Here is a 25,391-nt window from a genome sequence, read left to right as displayed (position 1 = left end):
ACAACATAATGATTTCATCCACTGGATCGTTCACAAGGCTACCCGTTCCCGACCGGCGCCATGTGCTAGCGGATGGTACAGTGCGGTACGTACGCTGGTAGTACATTGCATATTCGCACGCACGTGCGACACAGTGCTTTTTCCATGTCACCTGCCAATGTTTAACCTTTTGTCCAGCCAGAGAAGGCTCCAATCAGTGTTATGCCATGTGTTTCTTTCATTAAAACACTCCAATAACGACTGGTGAAAGAGATTAAAACTACGTTCGCGATGATTTTTGTACGCGATGATTTTTGTACGTGTGTGATAATAGGCTGATTGGTCGATAGTTTTTGATATCTGTCTTGCCATCTTTTTTATGCAGAAGAATTACATTGGCCTCTTTCCATCTGATTGGAATGTTCTTTTCTTGCAATATCTGGTTGAACAACTTTGTTAACTGCTTCACTGTCTCCTCCCCTCCTGCTTTCATGATGTCGCTTGTTATTTCGTCAAGTCCTGGTGCCTTGTTTTCCTTCATTTGGCTTATGACCTCTTCTACTTCTGTTGGTAGTATAGGAGGTAACTTAGTTCCTGTTGTTTCTTTTTGTCCCTTCTTAACGTTGGGCTTCGATGAAGTGTAAAATTCTTGGTAAAAGTCAGAGCAGATTCCCAGTATTTTCTATCAATCTGATGTAACAGTCGCATCCTTTTGTTTGAGTTGGCCGATTCTTGTTTTCTTGCTGTCTAACTTGATTTTGCTTTTGGGTCCTCTCCCACTTTCCAATATTCCTAGAATGACTTTATGTTTTCTTCTTCTAGTTCTTTGGGTTTTTTTTTTTTTTTTTTTTTGACTGTCTTTACTGCTTCTGTGTACTCTATCTTTTCTACTGGTGTTTTATCCTCAATTTCTCTAAGTGCCTTCCTTCTTCTGTCCAACTCCTATATTTCTTTGTCCTCATCTGAACTTTGGTCTGTTGTCTTCTTTGTAAGATGGCTGCATCTTGTGTCGATATCCATGTTCTCCATTTCCAATGCTGCGAAACGGTTTTTCAGTTCAAGTTGGAATTTGTCTTTTCTTTGGATTGTTGCAAATGTGAAATTCTGTTGATTCCCTACATTAACCATCCAATAAAAATACATGTATTCAGAAATCCAAGTCATGATGACTTTCAGTGCTGGGAATGTTAACACACCACCCCCTGGTTTTGGAAGTGTTTACTTTACCTCAGGGTCACATTCCATCATGGTGTCGACCAGGTCCGAGTCCATGGGCCCAGTGTACAAGTGTTCTATTTTCATCTTAGCAGCAGCTACAGGGGATGGGACATGTTCAACACACATATCGACAAATCCTGTAGAGAGGGAAAAAAGTCCGGTTCAAGTTAGGTCAGGGACACTGAGAACGTTCTTGGAGTCTCAGCAGTCAGTTTTTTCAAGGTATTTACAAATATGTGGGGCATTTTATTAAAAAATTGAATAATTGATGTCAGATGTATAAAGGATTATATGTACATAAAAAATGCAAGTCCAACCACCATTGTTTTGCATCCAATGGTTGATTGTTCTCCGATGATGTTAACATATGTACATGAGGCTGGTCGATGTATGCAAAAACATTTGCATACATACAAGTTTGCATTGATGTAAATGTAGCTCCCTCACTGAACCAGATTCTATCTCAATGACTCACGTTGGTAAAAAATGTGACTGCACCAGTCAAGCCATTAATGAAGATATCATTGTAGGTGATGTTTCAGTTGGAAGTAAGCAAGAAGGTGAATCTGAAGTAAGCACATGCAAAACTGAAAACAAGCCACCAGGTCCATCATACTTGCCATTAATCCCACTAGTTGCAGCCATGCTGCTAAAGGGGCCGCATTTTCTCCAAATAGGTGGATCTGAAGTGGGCACATGTGAAACTGACAAATACACAAGCAGGCGATTTCCCATTTCACGCTGCGCAACATTTCAATTATGACACATTTCACGAAAGTTACACAATCATTTTAAGTTGTGGCGTAGTGACTGAAAATTAACTATTTTTGAACTATTTTACTAGCAAATCATGAATGTCGTGGAGCCTGTCATTGTTCAACTGATCAAGGTTGATACAAGACACTCACGGCTTTGTGTTTGAGGAAAATGAATTGCTGTTTTACTTGTGACCTTTTTTGAGTTGCTGCACGATTCCAAAGAGAGTTGAACAAACTACTTTAGGGCAGGCTTCAATCTTTCCAACTCCAAGAGCAAAGCAGTTCGCGAACTTCGCAGAGCTACTCATCCATCCGTGGTCAAGTTAATGAGGTAGTCACGAAACCTGCGCCTTTGTTATGTTAATGTTCATACGGAATAATTCACAGCGCTTGGACATCGTATTATAATAACGCGAAGTCAGCGAACACGCGTGCCCAAAATATATTGAGGTTTATTTGAGATTAATGTTCACAAGCGAGCGGCGAAAGGTTTGATAAGTGGCATGTGAAATAGCGATGTTTTTTTTTCAATGCAGAAGTTAATCAAAAACATTAACGGATATTTAACAACTTACTAATATTTTTTCGGTGAAAATATAGCGCAAGCACTAGCCTGTTGAAACTTTAGTTGAAGGAAACACGATTGCAGGGAAAAACCGAATGTAAAAACACAAATTAAACTAGAGCTTCACGTTTGTTGAGTTACAAACGCAGAGTGGTCGGGTGGACAGCCTTTTCTTTCTATTCCTTCCTCCATGATTATACACTGCCCATTTATACTTGTTTATGTAGAACAAAGGATCACGAAATTAAATCCTTTCCAGTACAATTAATTATTTTGTTACAAGAATGTATCTTTAACGGTGTGATAATTTGCAGTAAACCTTCTTTGTGCGCAAAAAAGTTATTTCTGGTTTGATGACGTCATCAGTCAAAAACGGTAAGCGAATACTAATAAAGTTCGGAGAGGATAAATTTTCATTGTGAAGTTAAAATAACGTATGAAAATATGGGAAATATAATTGAATGTATAATGTATTAATAACACCTAACTTCCGGTTTGATGACCTATTAATAACACCTATCATACGGTTTAATGACGTCACAGCATTAGAGATCAAAGGTAAACATTGGATATCGTTATTTGGACTACGAAGATATGACAGGGATCAAATGATAGAATTAAATTTAAAAAATGATACTTTTCAAATTCTCCTTAAAGTAACTTCCGGTCTGATGACGTCATGAATTGGAAACCTTGCCAAGTTATCTGTGGTTAACCAGAAAATATCAAGGGGCGATGTGGTAATATGTGAACGGCTGGTTTTAAAATTAAAGAAAGCAAACTCTATATTATATGCCGCTAGGGGGCGTCCTTTTGGATGATGACGTCATCACACTCTTTCTTGTGTCTGGTATTCCTCACTTAACACTTTCATAATTTACATGTTTGTAATCAAATGCTTCCGCTTGTAAGTTATATACGGTTTTAATTGCACTTTCGGTAACACCGGAAGTGAAGGTCAAGCGGTTTTGTGTACGGGAACAAGGAATGTTTGACACGGCATAGTCTACAACCTCAAGAAAAAACGAACACGATACTCTTTTTAGTTCAAAAGATATAGCGCAAACTATTTTGTCAAAATTTGGCCTTAAATCGCTTGTAATTTGATACCTAATGACGTCATGATGACGTTACAAAGATTATAACATCTTCGTAACATGGTACAAGTTCATACTAGTTTTAATGATCATAGCGTTTACCGTTTGGATGAAATTTTGCTTTGGTTTGATTTCAGGCTAAAGTCTTAATTTGAAATCACATTACTTTGACATTCCGGTAGACCCGGAAGTAAAGGTCAAGCGAGTTCACGTACACAAAAAAAGTTTATCAACTAATGGTCTATCTGATTACAAAGTTGGAACATTATTGAATGTTTTGTTTAAGAGTTATAGTGAAAGTAATTAGCCTTGTTTTCCTCTAAAATCGCTTGTAAATTGACACCCGATAACGTCATCGTGACGTCAGAGTAATATGCACCACTTGGGATGAGGGTCGATATATATTAAAAGTTACAAGTTCATATCATAAACCGTCTAGGAGAGAACCCGCGGAGAAGTATTGTCCGGAATAAAAAGACGGAAAGAAAGAAGATTTATGAGAACAATTCCAGAGAGTGGTCGGGCAAAATGATTAAGGATTCACACCGAATGCTGACAGCGACGTAGAAAAAAAAGATTCTCTTCAGTTTAATATAATATTGGGATTAGTTTTTGACAATGATATAAATTATGCTGGAACTAAAATTTCATATTATGCTAATAAAACATGGTTGAAGAAATGAACCGAAACAGGTAAGTCCATTCCGCTGGTTCAAAATATTGAGTGCAGGAAGCCATGCAGTCCGGATTGCTGGAACTTCCGTCCAGAAACCGATCCAACCGGGCGGCGCGCGGTACGGTCTGAAAAAAGGTGGAACCATTTTAAAAGGTTTTTTGGACGGAAAATGGATCACAAATCAGGTTAAAAAGTTGCTCTTTGTTTCTAAAAAAATTGACAATAACCTATAAGCGGTGATAAGGTTATGCAATCGAAATGATTGATTATATATCAAATATATCTTTGACGAATGGCATAGAGTGACGTTGACAAAAAAAACATTCACTCATGAAATTCACGAAAGTAATTGTTTGGTGAAAATTGGTGTACAAAGGTACTTATCCATATTTAAAACCCTAACCGCCCTGAATCCTCCAAAATCCTTTTTGCAAATTGGAGGAATTTGCAGGATTGAGGTTACATGGCAAAAGTGCGTTACTGATTTCGGAGTATGCACTGTGTCAAGGTCTTGGGCCGGACCTTGTGTTGTTTATGCTCAGCCGTGCATAAATTTAGTCCTTGATTATACTTGAAATCCTCCGCACTGCTCCAAGATGTCACTGCCTCTGCCTCAACCTATTGACAGTCATAGCCGGAGGATTTTGCAGGATTCAGGCAGTGGTCACCCCTCCATGGACCATATTCAAGAAATAACGGAGGAATTGCAGGATTGAGGCTATATGCTATTTTTACATGAGGCCAATTGGAGGATTTTGCAGGATTGAGGCTACATCCTAGCAAAAAGGCCTAGGGAGTTAGGGTTAATAACATCATTTACTGTGAAAACAATGTTTGTTCTTTTTTATTAGTTTATTTCATTTATACTGTCGGCCTTAATAGAAAAAAACAAACGCAGTCTGATTATATGAAGAATATAATACATGTACATGTACATGTACATGTACATGAAACAGCCGTTGTAAATAATGCGGGACTTTCCCATGAGCATGAAATCGTAGCTAGCACGCAATGACTGAGAAATAGTCAGCTCCCGATACCAGGGCCGAACAATGCACGCATTGAGTACCTATCAATTCTGGGAACGCGATGACTGCCAGCGCTTGTACTTGTTCACGAACAGACGCAGCAAAGAGGCATCGTGTCCAGTGAGAAATGACACGAATGAGGTGCAGAATTTTGCCTTCTTTGCTGGCCTTCACATCATAAACGAGGAACAGAGCTACACATCAAGAACTTGCTGATGTACTCATTTTGCCGAGCAGCAGTACAGACAGTGGCGAAGCCGGGGGGGGGGGGGGGAGGGTGCGACAGCCCCCCCATGGAACCTTGTCGCGCCCCCAGTCGCGCCCCCCCCCCCCCCCTTGAGATTTTGAGTTTCTAAAAAAATTATCATTGATCTACATGACGCCCCCCAATGAAATGTTCCAGCCCCCCCCCCCAGCTCCCCCCCCCCCCCCCCCCCACTGAAAAATCCCTAGCTACGCCACTGAGTACAGACCAACTCTGCAGGGAAACATGACGATTTGCTATGCCTTCCGTTGCCATCACAATTATGCGAATACATGTACATGTACTTGTCTCGTCTTGTCTTGTGGTACTGCCCAACACCCCTAAATATGGGCCAACCAGGCAGGGTTGCGCTTGATGAAAAAATTAACACAAGAATAAAAAATGAGCACCGGTTTTTAGGTTTAGTTTTATAATTTCCCTATCCAAAGGCAAATACAGGCCGATCTATTACTGTAGAATTTTTGGCTGTTTAGGCACTTTTGCCGAAACAGCCTTTGCTTTCGTTAAGATTTTTTCTTTTTCTTTTTGGCTTTTCCGCTTAACAGCAGAAAAGCCTTTGTTTTGTTCTGATTTTTTTTTTGGCTTTTCCGCATAGTGCGGAAAAGCCTTTGTTTTTGTTCTCATTTTTTTTTTTTTTCCTTCTTCTTTTTGTCGCCAAAACCCCATAGACTTTGTGCACGTTTTTTCTCAGTGCCACTTTTGGCATTAATCTTTGTCAGACATCATTCAAAGTTTGCATAAGCATAGTCCCTATAGCAAAGATGTGTCCCGAAGATTGACGTCATGGTGACGTCATTGACTAATTTATTATAGATTTTTGAATATTTAATTTTTCCCATAGACTTTGTACACAGAAATTAAAAAAAAATTATCGATTTTCAAAGGGCATTTTTGACTCTTTGCCAGTAATTTATTTACACCAATCTTTGTCCAAGCAAAGACCCTTATTCAAACAACTTTGTGTAATGATGACGTCATGATGACGTCATCCGGTGTGTATTTATAGGCAGTTAAATTGTGACACTTTTAATATTTAAAAATGCATAAGAAATCAACCGTACGCGTCCGCAGCATTCTGTTGCCGGCAAATGGTAGAGTAGGTTGAGGTCTTTATTTCATTCAGTGTGCGTGAAATCACGTGACCCTTGCTTCCGGTCGAAAAAGGCCAAAACCGGAAGTGGCTTATTATTTGAAAGTGGTAATAGATATGAACTTGCTTTTAACGGTGTTAGTGTCTTGGCTAAAAGTATTCTTTAAATCATCTACCAATGACGTCATGCAATATTCGAGCGCCCTCTAGCGACAGGTTGAAAATTTGCAAAAATGTATTTTGAATAGATGTCTGTGGCGAAGGTTGTCGGAAACGCCTAAATAATGGTGTATATAATGACCTTGACCCACTTACGACATGTGCGAAGTATTAGGCGAATGACGTCATCAGACCGGAAGTTATAATAAAAAGAGCCTTTTTCATTTGAAAATTCCTGAAAAATCAACCGTGGCAGTTTTTATGTTAGTTTTTACTTTAATTGTCGATTTAAGGGTAGGTCTAAAAAATTTCAAAGTTTCGAGGCGATAAGCGAACTCGAACATACCCTGCGCACGCTTAACACTTCACGTTGACAATACCTCTGCTTCAAAACATGCTCAGGACAGGACGTCCACAATGTACATGTACATGCACGTACGTTGTACATAGGCACATACATCGTATGTCAGTCAGCCTGCAGCGCACGTGTTGCCGAGGTCAAATCCTGTCCACATCACAGTGACCGTTTTAGCCGATTTTCGGCTAACTTTGACAGATTTTATGTTCATGCATGCGCATAGACAGAGACGTATTATAGCACTTTGGCATTAATCTTTGTCAGATATCATTGAAAGTTGGCATAAGCATAGTCCCTATAGCCAAGATGTGTCCCAAGGAGTGTCGTCATGGTGACGTCATCAAGTGATTTATTATGGATTTATGAATAATTAATTTTTCTCATAGACTTTGTACACAGCTTTCTCCACGAGTCTTTCCCTATACAACACTGATATATCTTATTAAGTAGTTCTGAACTTCGGCCGAGAATTACTATGAGAATGAAAAAGAAATCGTATTTGTTTACGTTTGTCATTTGATTGAAAATATTCCCAAGAGTCAGAATATCAAGTAATATTTTATAAAAAGGTTTCAGTTTAAAGGCAAATTACGTATTTAAAGGTGCAGTTTCTCTGCTGTGGGATTTTAACCCATTGACTTTGTATACGTTTTCAAGCCATCACTTGGCGATCTGGAATCGTCATCAAAGTAACAGCCAAGGAAGACCCTCATACAAAAATTATGCCAAGACCATGACGTCACGATGACGTCATCACCTATTTTTTGTATTGATTTTTGAAAATTTACGTACATATTGTGAAGTCTTATATCTACAGAAATGAAGTCCGATTGGGTTGAAACTTGGTATGTGGCTATACCAGGATGTGTTATAGATTAAAAATGAGGCAACGTCATGATGACGTCATCCTGAGATTTTATATGAATATTTATTTTTTTGTATCTTTTAGCCATATCTCCCGAACGCAACATGCAAAATGCAAAATTCTTTTTTGCATTTGGTCTGTTATGTAATAGCTATTCGCACAAAACTTGAAAAATGTGTGACGTCATCATGACGTCATCAAAATGCAATTTTTCAAAACTCATATAAGGAAAGGTCCAATTGTCATAAAACTTGGTGGGTTGGTAGTTAATCATACTAGTATGCAAAGTTCGAAGTGACGTCACGATGACGTCATCAAAAATTTAAAAATAATTGTCGATTTTCAAAGTGCGTTTCGACTCTTTGCCAGTAATTTATTTAGATCACTTTTTGTCCAAGCAAAGACCTTGTACACACGCACATACATCGTATTGCCGAGGTCGAATCCTGTCCACATTGACCGTTTTAGCCGATGTTTCGGCTAACGTTGACAGATTTTATGTTCATGCATATTCAGGGCATATTATTGATTAAAAAAAATCATAATGCGGAAAAGCCCTATGTTCTGTTGCAAACAGACATAGACCTCTAGTTCTTCTTCTTTTCGATCTTTTTGGGTCCATCCCAAATCCCATTGACTTTGTACACGTTTTTGGTACGCGCCACTTTTGACCTAAAACAAAGTCCTTTTCCAATGAAACTTATCTCAGGTAAAGACCCTATAGTGAAGTTGTGTCTCGGAGAGTGACGTCATGATTACGTCATCATGGGTCACTTGACGTCATCACAAACGTGCATATTTGGAAGGCCTATATCTACAGAACAGTAAGTCCGATTGGGTTGAAACTCGGTATGTTTGTAAAAATTGAGGTGACGTCACGATGACCTCATCATGCGATTTAATATAATTTTTTTAATTTTTGGAGCTTTAAGCCATATCTCACGAACGCAACATGCAAAATTGAAAATTCTTGTTGTATAATGTTTGTTAGGTAATACGTGTTTGCCAAAAATTTAGAAAAAAGTGTGACGTCACGATGACGTCATCAAAAATGCCATTTTTGAAAACACATATGGTGGTGGTGGTCCTTCGGATCCGAAGAAGACGTCATAGTTAGGCAACTCGATGAACTCGAAGATGGCTCCGCAATCCGAAGCTGGATTGACAGAGTCTGGAGCAATGGGGGCATTGGAAGTCAGTCGTTGTCGTTGTTGTCGGCCGGTTGTCTCGCTGGTGGCGTTTTTCCCTCGCTGCAATCAGATGTTGTCGACGGGCCTCCTCGAACCTGGAGCTGGCCTTGTGCACAAGCGATCGCCAAAGTGGTCTATTACTGGCGTGGGACTCAAGGTCCTTAGGATGTATGTCGCACATCCGGAGGTTGGATTTGATGCAGTCCTTGAACCTCTTCTTGGGCCTGCCCTGCTTTCGTCTGCCGCACGCCAATTCGCCGTACAGCAGGTGTCTTGGCATCCGGTGTTCCTCCATGCGAATGACGTGCCCCACCCATCTCAGCTGGGCCTTGATGAGCACTGATTCTATGCTGTTAGACTTTGCACGGTCGAGAACCTCGAGGTTTGTGATGCGGTCATGCCACTGGATACCAAGGATGGAGCGGAGAGCACGCATGTGGAAGCTCTCCAGCTTTTTGATGTGCCTGCGATATAGTGTCCAAGATTCACATCCATAGAGGAGAGAGGGGAGAACCACGGCATTGTAAACTTTTAGTTTGGTCATCAGACGTATGTTGTGCTGGTTCAGGACTCTGTTGCGGAGCCTCCCTAGCGCTTGGCTTGCTTTGCTGATGCGGGTGTTGATCTCCTCATCAAGGGAGCCATCGTGTGAGATGATGCTACCCAGGAACCTGAAGCTCTGGATGTTGGAGAGCCGGGTGCCATCGATGGTGATGGTTGGAGGAGGGGAGTCGTTGTTTAAACACATATAAGGGAAGGCCCAATCGTCATGAAACTTGGTGGATAGGTAGATGGTGTCACAAGTATGCAAAATCTGAAATGACGTCACCAGTTGATTTTTTTATGATTTTTTAAATATTTAAGATTTTATTGCATTTACAAAATGTTACACTTTGTTTCATTGCATTAACGTCAAACTTGGTGCACATCAAGACTACAATAAATATATGGACTGACAGGTATTGTTATGATGACGTCATCATGGGACACGTGGCGTCATCACAAACGTGCATATTTTGAAGTCTTATATCTACAGAACAGTAAGTCCGATTGGGTTGAAACTCGGTGCGTCGGTAGACTGGGATGTGTTATAGATAAAAATGAGGTGACGTCATGATGACGTAATCGTGCAATTTTTTATGAATTTTTGAATTTTTGGACCTTTGGCTAGAATTTGGCTAGATCTGACAGATTTAGCTATATCTCCAGAACTACAGGTCCGATTGGATTGAAAGTTGGTACGTTCCTAAACCGGAATGTGTTACAGATGAAAATTTAAGTGACGTCACGATGATGTCATGTGATGTCACAATATAGGTGCATATTTTGAAGGCCTATATCTCCATGACTACAGGTCCGATTGGGTTGAAACTTAGTATGTAAAGATTAATAGATTTAATCTTTAAAAATCAATACAAAATCAACCGTGAAAGACCTGAACATGATTTTTGCGGGAATTGATAGAATTATCGAGGGTCTTCATTTTTTTGAATATGTGCAAATAAATCACGTGACCCTTTCTTTTGTGAAGTGCCTTGTAATTTAAAATTGGTTAAAGATGTGAACTTGCTTTCAACGATGTTTGCTCTGGCTGGTTATGCGAACTCCGCGTACGATAGGTTCACGCACTTCACGAACTCAGCAGCTGTAGCATATAAGCATTGTTTTATCATAACAAAGTCGCACTGTCATGCGATGCAAATGAACCTCCAGAGCTTGATGTTTACTCGTAACTTGGGATCAAAATTAGTTCGCGAACTTCGCTGACCTCGTGAAGTCATTATTGAAGCCTGCCCTTAAAAATGGCCAGCAGAGGTGATTCAACAGCTGTTTCTTTGCCAAACAAAATCATACACAAATAGCTGTTGAAAATGCTGCTTTTATGCTCAGCAAAAAAGTTTAGATTATTCAAAATGTTGCCCAGCTATGCCAAGTTTCATGAAATTGATCGTAGGTTTATTGCGCAGCTGCGCAACAAATTCCCCCCCCCCCCCCACAGAAGTGTGGTTGGGGTCTACGAACGAATACTTACCTGTAGAGCAACACTACTTATGCATATTCCCCCTACCGGCAGGTATTTTCGCTAAGAGTTATATACAATAGCGCCCTCTGGCGCCCTACCCATAACACCCCGCGGCATGCGTGCCTCGTGAGCGTCCTCTTTTCTCGAGCGCTAAGTCGGAATACAACAAAGTACCCAAGGCATCGAGAAGAGTGGGGTAGGGGGGAGGGATGCTCTACAGGTAAGTATTCGTTCGTAGACCCCAACCACACTTCTGTGGGGGGGGAGTCTACTTCACTCTACTTACCTGTAGAGCAACACTACTTATGCATAGACTAGCACCGTCAAGGAGGTGGGTCATGCGAGATGCTATTGTGCTTTCACAGGGGCACGTAACAATACGCGTAAACCCTGGATGGGCCCGTCGCTCCACATGTGGGTGGACAAGGCAGCCCAAAAAGGTCGGCATGATAAAGACATTAGTCATAATGGTAGCCTCAACATGCCAACAGAGATGTGATCCCCGTGGGAATCACACGTAATGAATTACAGCCCACCGATACCTACACATAAGAGTTCGGTGGGGCACACAAAATAAAAATTATCATGAAAGGCAAAACATCATGACATGGTACATATAGACACTATAATATGCACATGTACATGTACAGAGTTCAATAAAGAATCAGAGTTAGGAGACACCAATGCTGGGGAGGTCTCCGGTCTGAATATGTCTTGAGAACATAGTGGGGCTCAGTCAGTCGCCCTCAACACTGCTCTCCCATGCTCTGCCTTTTATTTTGTGCATGCGGACCAATCACACGGATTCTGCCGTTGATATGTCCGTGGTTGCATGGATGACCGTAGCCAACCTTCAGGCAATCTTGTCATGAAAGCCTGCAGGTATGGTGGGGTCACCATGATAAATACATGTCATGAAAGGCCTGCCTGTATGGCAGGGTCGTCATGACAAAAAACATGTCACGAGAAGCCTGCTTGTATGGCAGGGTTGTCATGACAAATACGTGTCGCGAGAAGCCTGTTGGTATGGCAGGGTTGTCGTGACAATTACATTTGCAACTGCAAGTGACCGATTCAAAGCGTCCCAGTGCAGCTAATGTACGACGTTTAAGTCATGATTGGCACCAAAAATTCTCCGTCTGTACAAGAATGATTTGATGCCCGGAACAAAGACGTTCGGAGGCCCAGAGGGCTCTGACGGTCCTTAGTATAAATCCCTCCTTAGGGAGCAGACATCAAGTCATGATCAGCACCAAAATTCGCTGTCTGAAACGGACAAGAATCATTTGATGCCCAGAACAAAGACATCCGGAGGCAAAGAGGACTCCGACCGTCTTAGCTCAAAAAACCTTCCTTAGGGATCAGACGCCAAAGTCATGAGCGGCACCAACATTTTCCATCTGGAATGGACAATGATTTGATGCCTAGAACAAAGATGTCCGGAGGTAAAGAGGACTCTGACATTCTTAGTTAAAAAAAAAAAAAACCAAAAATCCTCCCGTAAGGAATCGGATGGGCACACTTGGTTCCCATCAGATGTGGTCCGTCTCCATTATACAGAAAACAGATGTTTACTACATGTATACCAAGAAGTAACAACTGCTTACAAAACAGAAAAGAAAAAAGGCAACCATAGGAACCAATGAAACAGATGTGAGATTGTTCACTGGTTCACAGAACTCTAAAGATCTCTATAACACTTTTGGATAAGAAGGTGTTGAAGAGGTCCTGCAATTCAGGGGTGTTAAAACATCCCCTTAAGTTAACTGACACGGACGTTCAACTGACTAACATTAAGTAATCTACTGTCATGTTAGAAGTCCCTCAAGTGCAGGCTGTAAAAGCCATAGCTTGTTTGAGAAAGGTCTGATGTGAACAGGAGAGTATTACAGTATCCAGTACATCAGGAGAAATTCCTGCGGAGCTGGGTGAAGGAAACCCAAGCTGTGCTGGAACAGAATATTGTTCTGCTCGGAAGAACATTTGTACCTCCAACTGGTGAACCAATGGAATGGTTATAACCCTGGAAAACCAATCAATGAGGTCAACATGGAGTTAAGAAGAGGACCTTGTCATCCTTCTGCTCCAGTTGATTAAGTACCCGAGGAATAAGAGGAAGACGACAGGAAGGTGTATATAAGTAGCCTGTCCGTCTTCATCACCATTGTATACGCGTGCCATGTACATGTATAGGGGTCAGGAACCCTCAGGCATTAGCCTGGAAATCTGTGACTAGTTCATGAAACAAGTCAGATTGACATGTGGTTAGTTGTCCTTGCTTGGGAGGAGGACCGTCGAAAGCAAGAAGCTATGAGGAAAAAACCCCAATGGGGTATTTCTCAAGTGAGTGTACACAGGTGTGCAGGCTGCCTGCCCACCTGGTCGTCGATGTAAACTACAACTGCGTCAAAGTCACATCGAATCAGGATCATCTGGCACAACATCGAATATAGAAGTAACATCGCAGTTTCTCCGAGACTGCCAGCATCTCAAGTATGTTAATGGAACTTGAATGATGCTCACACAGGGCCTCACCAATCCGCCACTAGATGCGTGTGGTGGGCAGTTAACTGGCAGGGTAACATGTTCGCCATGACAGTTAATGAATTAGGCTGCAATCTGTGAGAGGCCCACCCTTGTGAGGTTGGCAACGCCGAACCACAGGAGGTACTGCACAAGTCAGGTCATGGCCTGCACTGAATGCAGTGAGGACTGGGCCGATACAAGCAAATAGGTGAATGCCACCAATCTTTGTTTCCACGGCGCAGTCATATCGCCTTTACTATCTGAGCAGAGGCCAGGAGTGAGGCGGAAAAAAGGCTGGATGGAGCCACCATGAAGTTGCAGCGAGAATCTTGGTTTGAACACCGTGAAATTCTCAGTGCTCTGGCCTGAATGAGTTGCAGTTGTGTACCCTTCAGGCCAAGGTTCATTCCCCATGTTGATGTGTTAGACAGTCGACTAAATCTCATCAACATCTTTCCAAGGGAAATACAAGACGGGCGCAACACTGTGCTGGCCCGATGTTATTGATGTCAGCCTCAAAGTCTCTCTGACGAGCTCCTACGAGACAGATGGGTGGAGGTCGTCATGAGTCAGGTAGGTCACTTATGGAAATCATCAAAACAACTGAAGCCGAATCGAAATCGTTGTTACATTATCCTATGTGGCATGGGGCCACACAAAATCATCTGGGCCAACTTCAAGAGGTATGCAGTTGAGAAAACAAACAACTGTTTGTTCTTCACCTGCGCTGGCCCACATGTAGTCGACATCGACCAATATGGATGTACATTGTTGTGTAAACATCGATATCCACCGCAAAAGAAAAGATCTTTGTCTGTTAAAAATTTAAAAGGTGGGACTCGAATCTTTGGCAGGCGCCCTTTGACGGGAGAAACAGTTCATCAATCATGTTACCCCGGCGGGCCAAGATTGCTAGGGTCTGCACTCGTGTAAAATTATAGAATACTGAGTGCAGACTGTGAAATTGATAATGAAAATAGCAGTCAACACGTCCGCTAAGACTGTCGAGTCAAGATTAAAACATTAAACCTAATGTACTTCATGAGGGTAAAGAGGGAGGCTGAACGCGTATCGCCGAACCCACTTTATTATTCTACTGCAAAGTGTATGCAAGCTTCTGCGAGTATTATTTACGAAGAGCTGCTTGAATAATGGGGTCCCTCTACTGCTGGCAGCTTGTTTTTTACTTAGCTGCATTGAAGAGGGAAGATGTGACAACAACAACAAAAATACCGAATTTCGCTAACGGAAAACGGTAATGATCACATAATTGCTTGAAGAGCAGCAGGCAGTTTGAATAAAGGCACAATCTTTCGAATGTGGTCCACAACATGCCTGCAAGAGTCGAATAGACCCCGTAAACGAGAACCGTAAAACACATCTGAAGGGACGAGTTGCACACGGCCACAGTCAGCTGTTGAACAACTCCCTCGGAGACAATGGACAGTGTACATACACAAGTAATGCACACATGTACAATGTACATGAAAAATTAGCGATCTCAGTACAGCAAGAAACACCGCCGCACGGCTAAGCACAGCGCGGCGTGGCCCATTGTCCTTGAGTCACCCAACCGTGATTAATGTAGAGGGTTACAGAGATCACAGCTCGCAACTGAACGAAGACGGACGTTTCATTAACGTGCCCGCCTGGCAATACATTGTACATGTACGTGTATAAAACGTATACAGTGTACATTGTACATGTATGACCGATAATAAAGCCGAGAACAATTGCAAGGCTTGTAATGAGTGGGCCGAAAAACCGAGTCCTCACCCCGGTAGCGTATGCCGCGGTGGGATCGGTGCAATAAACTCGCCCGGATTAGAAAAAATAATAAAGACGTTCCCGCCTGAGAAATGGACACCACTTTGTCCGCTGTCGATGTGTTTCACATTTGATCCAACGGAGGTATGGGGAACACCTTGTCCTTGTTAGATATGGAGCCCGTCCTGCGCTTGATTTGAAAATTTTTGTGATCGGGCGGAGGGGGCTCATCGGCGGAGGGTAATTAAATAAGTACCCGTGTAATGTCCCTCTGCAGCAAACGGAATTTCGTTTCCGCGATGGACAGCCATTGTAACCGGTCTGATTCTCCGTCATTATCGGATGAATCAGCCGAATGCGAAGGCCAAAATGACCCCGATGACTGAGAGCCGTCTGGAGGGGCTAGTTGTACAGAACCACGCGGTGGTGGCTGGGCAACACCCTCGGAGATAATATACATAATATTATGCAGATGGAGAAGACTAAACACAAGCGGGAATCCTGGCGCACGGCTAACTGTGTGCGGTAGGTCCCGTTGTCTCCGGACCACGCGACTGCGGTCCACAGCCGGCGAATGTGAAGTCCTGTTCGCCGTAGGCCGGGCTTCCGGTATGGCGCGCAACCATGTGTGGTATACATGTACATGTATGAACATGCGTTTTTTCATTTTTGTACATGTACCTCGTTGCGCTTGGGCCACGCAATCGTGACCAATGAATGACGACTATGAAGCATTCACTGCAGATAAAGACTCCAGGAGCACGGCTAACTGTGCGGTAAGTCCCTTTGTTCACGGGTCACCCAAGCGTGACCGGTGACTGAAGACTGCGATGCGGGCCCAACGACCGATGGTTGTGGGCCGTAGTCCACCGCTGCAGGGGGCCCCCCAATAGGGCCCGCCCGGCGGCCTGCCGACATAGCCGATAGCGTATCGGAATCGACTCAAAAGCCTGCAGGAAATCTGCTCTAGAAACCGCGTCCTCCCCCGGGAGCGTTTGCCCCGGCGGGACCAATCAGAGGAGTTGTCAGAACCCGAAGAAGAACGGTGCGATCGACGTGCAGCCTTCTTCTTCTTATTCTTCTTTTTAGAAGAACGGCCCCAAGGTGTGTCCGAGGAGAAATCGGAAGACACCTGGGGCACCGGGACCCCCGAACAACGGAAAAAATCCAATGACGAGAGTAGTCCCTCTAGCACGGGGGCAGTCGGCCCGGGATCCCCCGGGGTGACCGGCTCCGTATCGCTCATAATGCACCCGGCCGACAGCGCCTCAGGCCCCGTGGGCTGAGCGAGCGCTGGACGGACCGGTAGCCCGTGCAATAGCCCATCCCGACAACCAGTGGTGTTCGGCACCGTGTCGGGAGGGCACGGGTGACTAGAGCCCACCGAAGTGTGACGGCTAGTCCCCTCGGGCTGCCCCGTGATCGGGGGAGGGCTAGGTGCCAAAGCGGCGCTCGTTGCCGAGCCACGCTTGCCCTGACGGCCCTTCTTAGGCTTTGCTCCGGCACAGGAGATATGTTTTAGGGGAACCTTGCCGGAGTGTGCCTTTAGTTTGGGTGTTCCGCCCGAGTTGACCGGAGAAGGTGACCGAGGTCCCCTTAACTGATCGGCGGAACTGCCAACTCCCCCAGCCGACTGTGGCTGAGGGTGCCGGACGAGAGACTGCTGCCGCGGTAACGACGGAGCGTTAACGGCAGAGTCCCCCGAGAACTCGGTCCGTCCCGTGGGAGAACTATTCCCTCCGGTTAGTGACAGATCGGCCCTCCCCAAACGCTTCATATTTATGAAATAAATGAAACCAAGAAGATGATGAAACTCTACAAACTAATGATTACTAACTCTTTTATTAAATACTTCTCTTAAACGCAAAAAAGGGTAGTAAATGACGAGGCAAACAGCGAGCTATTTCACGCACGTCCTACCCGACCTGCCGCTAAGAGAAAAGAGGATGCTCACGAGGCACGCATGCCGCGGGGTGTTATGGGTAGGGCGCCAGAGGGCGCTATTGTATATAACTCTTAGCGAAAATACCTGCCGGTAGGGGGAATATGCATAAGTAGTGTTGCTCTACAGGTAAGTAGAGTGAAGTAGACTTGTTGATTACGTCCTACGCATGCTGTAAGTTACATACTGTTCATGAAATCGGCTGTTGGTCCCTCATACTTGCCATTACTTGTGGATTGGATTTGACCTTGCTTTGTTGATGAGAAATCCAATTGAGTCCAATTGAGAAATCGAAGGTGGTATGGAACACTTGCCCGACTTTCTTCTTTGACCGACTGACCACAAGCCATTCGTCAGAACACATAAACGTGACTTTCTGGGGTTTTTTTGTAGTTGTAAAGAGTGGGCCCCTTCAGCATTTGCAAGCCTTGCGGTGACCATAAAGATGCTAAAAACCAACTTGGAGAGCTGTAAACTTCCGCTATTGCAGAAAAAGTCTGAAGGGTTGCCCCAATAGGTCCAACTATTGGGGGAAGCAAGTCATTTCCCCTTAAAACACATGTAAACAACGATGATGTGGACTTGTCCCTCAGGGCCATTCCTTTGCTGCAGCCAAAAGAATTTTTTTTTTATAGTGAGCTGAAGGAGATGAGCAGAACTGCCCGGTTCATAAGGGGATCTAGATAATGACAGACTTTTATCAATGTGTACTGAAAGTCAAAACCTATGACAGAATGTATAATGTCCATAACGGTCATTTACGGTGCTTATATCTCATTTATTATATCAGCTATGAGCACTACAGCAACCATGTGATGTTATATATTAAGACCTAAGCTGGAGTTGTACTTGTATGATTATATAAAATTTGATTTCACTTGCAAGTAATTCAATGTGGTCAGTAGGTTCTGAATGTAATGTCCATACACCAATTTGTTTCCGTCCTAATAATTCATACAAACTTCCCGCGAACAAAATGTTTCCAAACAGAGTAAATATGCTGAGGGTGTGTGACAACAACAATTTGCATATTGTGGAATGAAAAATGCATACTACATTTTATGTATTGAGCTGACTAGTGGACCAGTGGTGACAAGGACCAGAGGTGTATGGCAAACTGACAAGAGCAAAAAGGGAGAACACAAAATCATGTCTTTTGTAAGCATGCGCCAAGAGAAAAGTGGAGGAAGAGAGTCATGGCATTTTATTTTATGTGTCTTTTAAAAAGATTGCTGGCCAACACGGTTTGTTCCAGTTGCTTACATGTAGGATCATGCAAAATGCAATTTGACAGATCGGCATTACTCTTGCGAAGGTAAGTTATTTTGCATCCATCACAAGAGTGCAATTGTAATTTTCATGCTACATGAATTATGCCTAAGATGTCCAGTGTGCAGCGACCGATTGATTTAGAAGGCCAAACTTTGAAGGAACAGTGGCGCATCCAAATTTTTTGTTAGTCCCACGATTTGACCTTGGTGATATGTGGCCTTTTTTTTATTAGTATACTAGTCTAATAGTCAAAATAGTCTAACCTCCCCCCCCCCCCAAAAAAAAAACTTCCCCAAAATTTGAGGAAAAAAATGTGTGACCCACCCCCCCCCCCAGGACAAATCCTGGGTGCGCCACTTTGAAGGAACATAACTGTTTGACTCACAGAGGTTCTCAAATGTGATTTTTGGATAGGTAAAAAAAAGAGATTTAAAAAAGACAGCTTTTGCTGAAAAGTTTGTACTGAAAAAACAATGAAATGTACTGAATTTGTCTGGTTCAAAAATTAAATTGCTAAAATTGGCTTGTATTATGACCAAGCATCAGATCCATTGACTTTGCGATTTGCCAATTTCAATTGCACACAAATGGCCTGCACCATAACCCTGTGTGAACCAGAATGTGCATTAATACAGACACGCTGACCCACTACGCTTGAAATTTTACAATATCTCATCATACCGGTACCAGCCACCGTGAATCAACGAGTACCCATGTGAACTTCGCAATAATTACACATTTTTAGTCTTCCCAATATAATTGTGAATTTTGGAAATCTACTAAATATATATCAAATACGATTTCGGTTGCGTTTACAGACTGCACACTGGTCTCCTGAAAACGACTAAGACATATGGGAACCATAAGCACGCTGACCTACCTGGGTGTCCAGTTTGGACTCAGGTATGTCAGGGTTAAAGAGTAAAGACATATCTGACCTGTAAAATCACCAAAGAATTTCTTGCAGACAAGTTTGAGTAGTGGTTTGATATTCATCTTCATCTCGTCCTTGGTAAGATGAATTCCAAGCTCATCCAGTACCCCTGGCAATGTACTGTCCACATCTCCAACAACCTGTACAAGGGATTTATGAAAACTTACATTTATTATTTCACAAATATAACAAACAAAATATACACACAAATCCCTCTCAAATTCAGTCACAGCGTTTATACTCGATCCGGCAAAGGGGGATCAGATCCTGTGGTCGCAATAAAACCACAGCATCCAATTCCACGAAGCACTGCGATGCGTCGCAACTTGAGTTACGACATTTAACACGTCGCAACTCGTGACGCGTCGTATAATCCATTTCACGAAAGTTGCGATGTGTTGAACGCTTCATAAGTTCCTTGACAACAGCTTAAAACACGTCGCAAGTTGTAAATAGAAATTCACTGAATAATTATGAATTAGCCTGGAATATTGCAGTTGAAATTTGAAAGTAGCTATACAGTCCACTGAGAGCTCGTTTTCCTTTAAAACTGCATCGCACGGCTGCAATTTTGTCCGACGTTTTAACAAATCTCGGGCGGAGATCCGGCGACTCTTTGTTGAATACCAAACGACTATTTACTGTATGCTGACTTAATACATAAACAGTCACCGAATTGTGCTATAAATACATATACGACGCGTCGCACTTACGACGTGTTTTGTGAAATGGATCGCAGGACACGTCACAGCTACGACGCGTCGTAGGGATACGATGCGTCGCAGCGCTGCGATGCATCGTAAGTTACGAAGAGTTTGATGAAATCAGGTGCCGGGAAACTAACTGCAAATAAACTGTGCCGCATTTACACTTGATCCCTATCCTGCTTTGAGACCCCATTTACAACGGAAGGGAGGTCATTTAATGTGTGCAAAGATGCCCCTTTTCGCGCCTGAATCAGTGTAGAAATGTAAGATTGTTATTTTGTATTGACAATGTTATTGCAAATCTGTCGCTCTCATGGCTTGTCTACTATTACAGTAAATCAAAAAGGATGATGTCCTTAATATTCTAATCACATTATTCCAAATATTTCTGTCGTAATTTTTGTCAGTCCTATACACATTGTCCACACAAGTCCAAGAATGACATCGCTGTTCAGTGACATAGAAGCCATGACTTCCGAACAACAAAGTTAAGTTACTTTTCAGAGCACTTGTTTATACACTATTTAGCGGTATTCAAGGGGCCATTCAAAATTTGAGATGTTTTTAAAGTTCGTTTGGTATTTTTTGGCGAAAATGTGGGTGGGTGGGTTTTATTAATTTATTGACATTTTTGTTAATCGAATTCACTTTTTTTCAATTAAAAAGATAGAAAATAGAAAATAAAAGCTCATTGGACTTGCCAATTGAACTTTCTGCATTCCGATTCGTAAACCCTTTGCCGTACCGTACGGGTACAGGATGCATCCGGTACATGTACAATGTACCATGTGTTGTACATACGTCCATCGGAGCACCAAATGCACGGGGACCAGTGAAGTTAGACTTAAAGCATGCCTAAAATCAGTGCACCATGCAAATGGAGCAGGATACCAGGTTCATTTTGTCTTAATACACGGCACGAGTGTCGGCTACGAATTGCGACAACAAAATAAACCTAATAGTGTCTTTAAGACTAATGAGGCAACCTGCATGCGCTATGCGCATGGTATATCAGTGTGCAATGAGCATGCCACGTATCTGGAAAAATGCGAGTTGAGACTTCAATTTTGTTTTGTATCAAAAACGACTGCAATATCTGAAAAAACTTCATGCATAATGGAGTCATTACCTCAAGCCAAGACAACCTTCTTTTTTTTTTTTTTTAGAGCGAGCTGATACTTATTATTAACATTAAGAATGGATTATTTTTACGCATTTCCAGGCATGCGCTTTAATTCCAGGAACCTGTTCTGATCTAGTTGGCCAGTTCTGCTCAGCGGACTGGATGGCAGTCACGATCCAGTGTGCGATTGTCTCTCGGGAAGCTGGTCGGTGTGGATGAACTGTTGTAATGAATAGGTTCGTTGTATCTCCCCTGATCAGTTCTGTTCTGTTGATATACCATTTCAAGGCACGAACTGGGCACCATCTTCTGTCTTCCGGGACTGATGAGTGAAATTTAATGTCCCGGATGAAGATATCAGGAGGAGAAATGGAGTCAGATATGTTCTTGGTTAGGAATGAAGTGTGGGGAACCAACCTCACTCCATGAGGTTCCCAGCAAATATGGGAAGGCTGCAGTGATAAGGCCTGTAGTTTGCTTCGGTGTCGCGATGTGGCGACTGCTAGCAGGAAGGCGAATTTGACCGACAAGTTGAGAAGAGACGCCTGTCCTATAGGTTCATAAGTAGGCCTGTGTGTTTACGATTTTGACTGGAACCGGGTACCCTTTCCAGGTCAAGGTCAGGTACCCGTAAAAGCCCCCCCCCAAAAAAAAAAACGGACGAAAGTGTGTTCATTTATAATGCCAACCCGGAAGTAAGTGCTTTCATTTCTAAACACCCCATTGTGTTCTATATTAATGCTTTCTGTGCAGGTATACCGATTTGCAAATGATCGATTTGTCAGTAAAAAAAAAAAGGAATTGCAAATTCAATGTCTATTATATACAGCACCTGAGTTTATGAAATAAAAGAAACGTAAGGTGATTAATAAAGAGTTTAAAGACATCGATGACAAAGTCAGCGAACTTCCAAGAGTTCCCCACTGTGTATTCTTCAGTGAGTCCATCCGGCCGTCACCTCAGCCCAGGTGGCCCACACTGACTGCAGCGCTGGTTGTAGCATGCATGCAGCGCGCGCAGCGTGGTCGGCTTACTCGGCTAGACATGCATACGACGACCGGCATGGCAGTCAGTACACGGTAAGTTGAAGCCGTGGTTGATGAAGTACGTGCACAAATGGTGTCGTGCTTTATCATAGGGACCCGGTGCATGCGTGCTGTACTACGCTAATCGCTAGTCAAGTTGCACTTCTTACGTGCGTTGTGATTGTCTTCTCTCTACAGGTTTCTTCAGGCTTGCGAGCTACAGTGCCTTGGGCGCTTTTGAGGAATCCTTGGTTTCATTACCAGAAATGATTAATAATAATAATAATAATAATAATAGTTCCGCAGAAAATATTGGCGCGCGGTTATTTTTTTTATTATATCATTTGTTGTTAAAGGTATATTTTTTTATCTGCACTTTGTTCGATCATAGGAAATTATATTAAATGCCCTTAAAACTTTCTCAGGCTTTGAGACATCGTACATCAGAAAAAATCGGGTTGGACAGCAAGGTTATGAGACAGGGAATGTCAGGGGCAAGAAATAATCACACAGACACAGCAAAGTAACTTGGGCTTAGGCCAAAAAAAAATATATTCGGTCTCTGGTCAGACCAAAGTTCCGGAATTGACGTGGCCACGCGGCTTTTTTTCTTTCTTTTTTTTTCTTCAAGCTTGGATTGTACAGACAAGGTGGGGTACTATTTTGCTTTTTTGGTGTCCTCGTGTACATTGGTGTCCTCCATAAATTGCCTTGGTGCTTTCGATCATTTGCCTTGGTGCAATTTCCCATTCCTTGGTGCTCTTTGGTAAAAAAAAAATGAGCAGGTGCGGAAATAGGGGCGCTGTTGGAGCTACCGCGGAAAATTTTGGGAAAAAAAAAGATCGACGCGCATGATTAAAATCGACGCGCGCGCTAACCAGAGACCGACTTATTTTTTTGTTTGGCCTTACATGTTGTCATCTTTTTTTTATTGTGCGTGACTGCAATGGACCAATCCAGTAAGCACCTCCCCATTGTATTCTGACCAATCACAGCCGTGATTTATGTCCGACATTGCGTGCACAAAAGTCCGACATGCGTGCACACGCGTATGATGCGCACGGCAGGAAAATGCAGTGTGGTGTCACGGTCTCACTTCTCCGGCGTGCTAGCTTCTCCGAAAGGGAAATTTTGCTTCAACACGGAGTTCGTTCTTAATTATTCCTCCATGAACACACACACACACACACACAACATGCATGACGCTGCATGGGAACACAAATCAGAATTCTTGCAAGACCATGGAATGACTTGACCCGCAGGAAGTGTTTCATAACACATTCTTGGGTGTCCCTCACTGTGCTATTAATGGCTTGGTAGACTTCAGAATTCAGCCCGAGGAAAAGTAAGCACAGCGGACACATGAGCATGAATCGCACTCATGTAACTTGCACTGTAACGTGCTCAATTATCCGCCGAATCCACCCAGAGAAGCTAGCACGCCGGAGAAGTGAGACCGTGACACCGGCATTGGAGAGGAGCACGTGTTAAATTGCCTACGTGCGCAGTGGGAGGGGCTTACTGGATTGGTCCATTAAAACGCAATTCACTTTGTTTATTCCTCCATCTGCGGTGCATCAAAGAAGATCATTTCCTGGCGGCCCACTACGAGAAACTTATTAAAAACATGATGGGTCAACTTTCGTGCTTCTGGAGACACATCAATTCAAACTTCAAAGATAGTCAACAAAACTAAATACAAACTAAAAACCGCAAGATGGAGTTTTCAGTGAATGGTCGGTAACTCACTTTGAACTTTGTAAATCTTAGGTTATGGACTTGTAACGGGTTCAACCCGTCATCTGCGGCGTATCAAAGACGATGATTTCCTAGCTAGCGGCTACAAGAAGCTTTATTACAAACACAAACAATGGGTTGATACGATCGTGTTTCGCCCCTTTAGGGCTTCTGGAGACGCATCAAAGATAGTCTAAATAAAACTGAAAACAAAATATAAACCGCAAAATGGAGTTTTGGAATGGTCAGTAAACTCACTCTGAACTTTGTAAATCTTCTGTTAGTGATATTTGAATGCATGTACTTGTGGGTTTTTTTGGTCATGGACGTTGCGTCGAAATTTATAAATTCGGTAACGGGTACCTGACCCGATAAAATGAAACCGGTTCTTGGCCTCCGGGGCGGGTACCCGGGTACCCTTAACAGGCTTATTCATAAGGAGGACGTGAAAGCTTCCTCAGTACCTGCGGTAGGTCCCAGGAGGGAAGAAGTTTCTGCGTACTAGGCCTGGAGATGAACATCCCTCGGAGGATGTGACCCAAGGCATGGTTATTGGAAATTGATGAGCCGTCGGGAAAACTTCCATGGATGGCTGCAATGGCTGATTGGTAGTTCTTTATTGTAGGTACCGAGAGGCCAGAGTTGAACAGGTGGACGAGAAAGACACCAATATCGGTTAAAGAAGAATTGACCGTTTCAGTAGCTTTCCGTCTGCACCATCTATAAAAATGTCGAAGTCGGCTGTTGTAGACTTTCCGGGTAGATGGTCTCCGACTCTGTGCCGCAAATGTGGCAGCTTCTGTCAAAAGGCCCGCTGATCGGAACAATTGTTGGACAATGTTCAGCACGTCAGGTGAAGATCCTGTGGTGCTGGGTGAATCATGTCCGAGTTGGGTTGAAACAGGATGTCTGGACGCTGTAAGAACCCCTGCAATCAGGGATATTGGAGGAAAAGCATATGCCAACATTCCCGTCCATGGAATTGACAGAGCATCAGTATGCCATGCTTGTGGATCAGGGTATCTCGAGCAAAACACCGGTAGCTGGTTGTTTGCTCTTGTTGCAAACAAGTCTATGTGTGGGCGAT

The 25,391-nt window shown here is 43.0% G+C and overlaps 1 protein-coding gene across 1 annotated transcript in view; it reads right to left on the bottom strand.

The window, feature by feature from the left end:
• LOC119719377 (116 kDa U5 small nuclear ribonucleoprotein component-like) overlaps window positions 1-25,391 on the bottom strand; it is a 155,722-nt gene that overhangs the window by 42,320 nt on the left and 88,011 nt on the right. Inside the window, exons 12-13 of the mRNA XM_038188805.1 lie at window positions 19,717-19,852; window positions 1,207-1,334 (exon numbers count right to left, since the gene is read on the bottom strand). Coding sequence (XP_038044733.1) covers window positions 1,207-1,334; window positions 19,717-19,852 — 264 coding nt within the window. The remainder of the gene's footprint in view (window positions 1-1,206; window positions 1,335-19,716; window positions 19,853-25,391) is intronic.

This window comes from Patiria miniata, unplaced genomic scaffold (assembly GCF_015706575.1).
Source record: "Patiria miniata isolate m_02_andy unplaced genomic scaffold, ASM1570657v1 HiC_scaffold_8, whole genome shotgun sequence".
Classification (NCBI taxonomy): domain Eukaryota; kingdom Metazoa; phylum Echinodermata; class Asteroidea; order Valvatida; family Asterinidae; genus Patiria; species Patiria miniata.
Note: the sequence above shows the minus strand (reverse complement) of the source record. Positions and strands in the feature narration are given on the sequence as shown.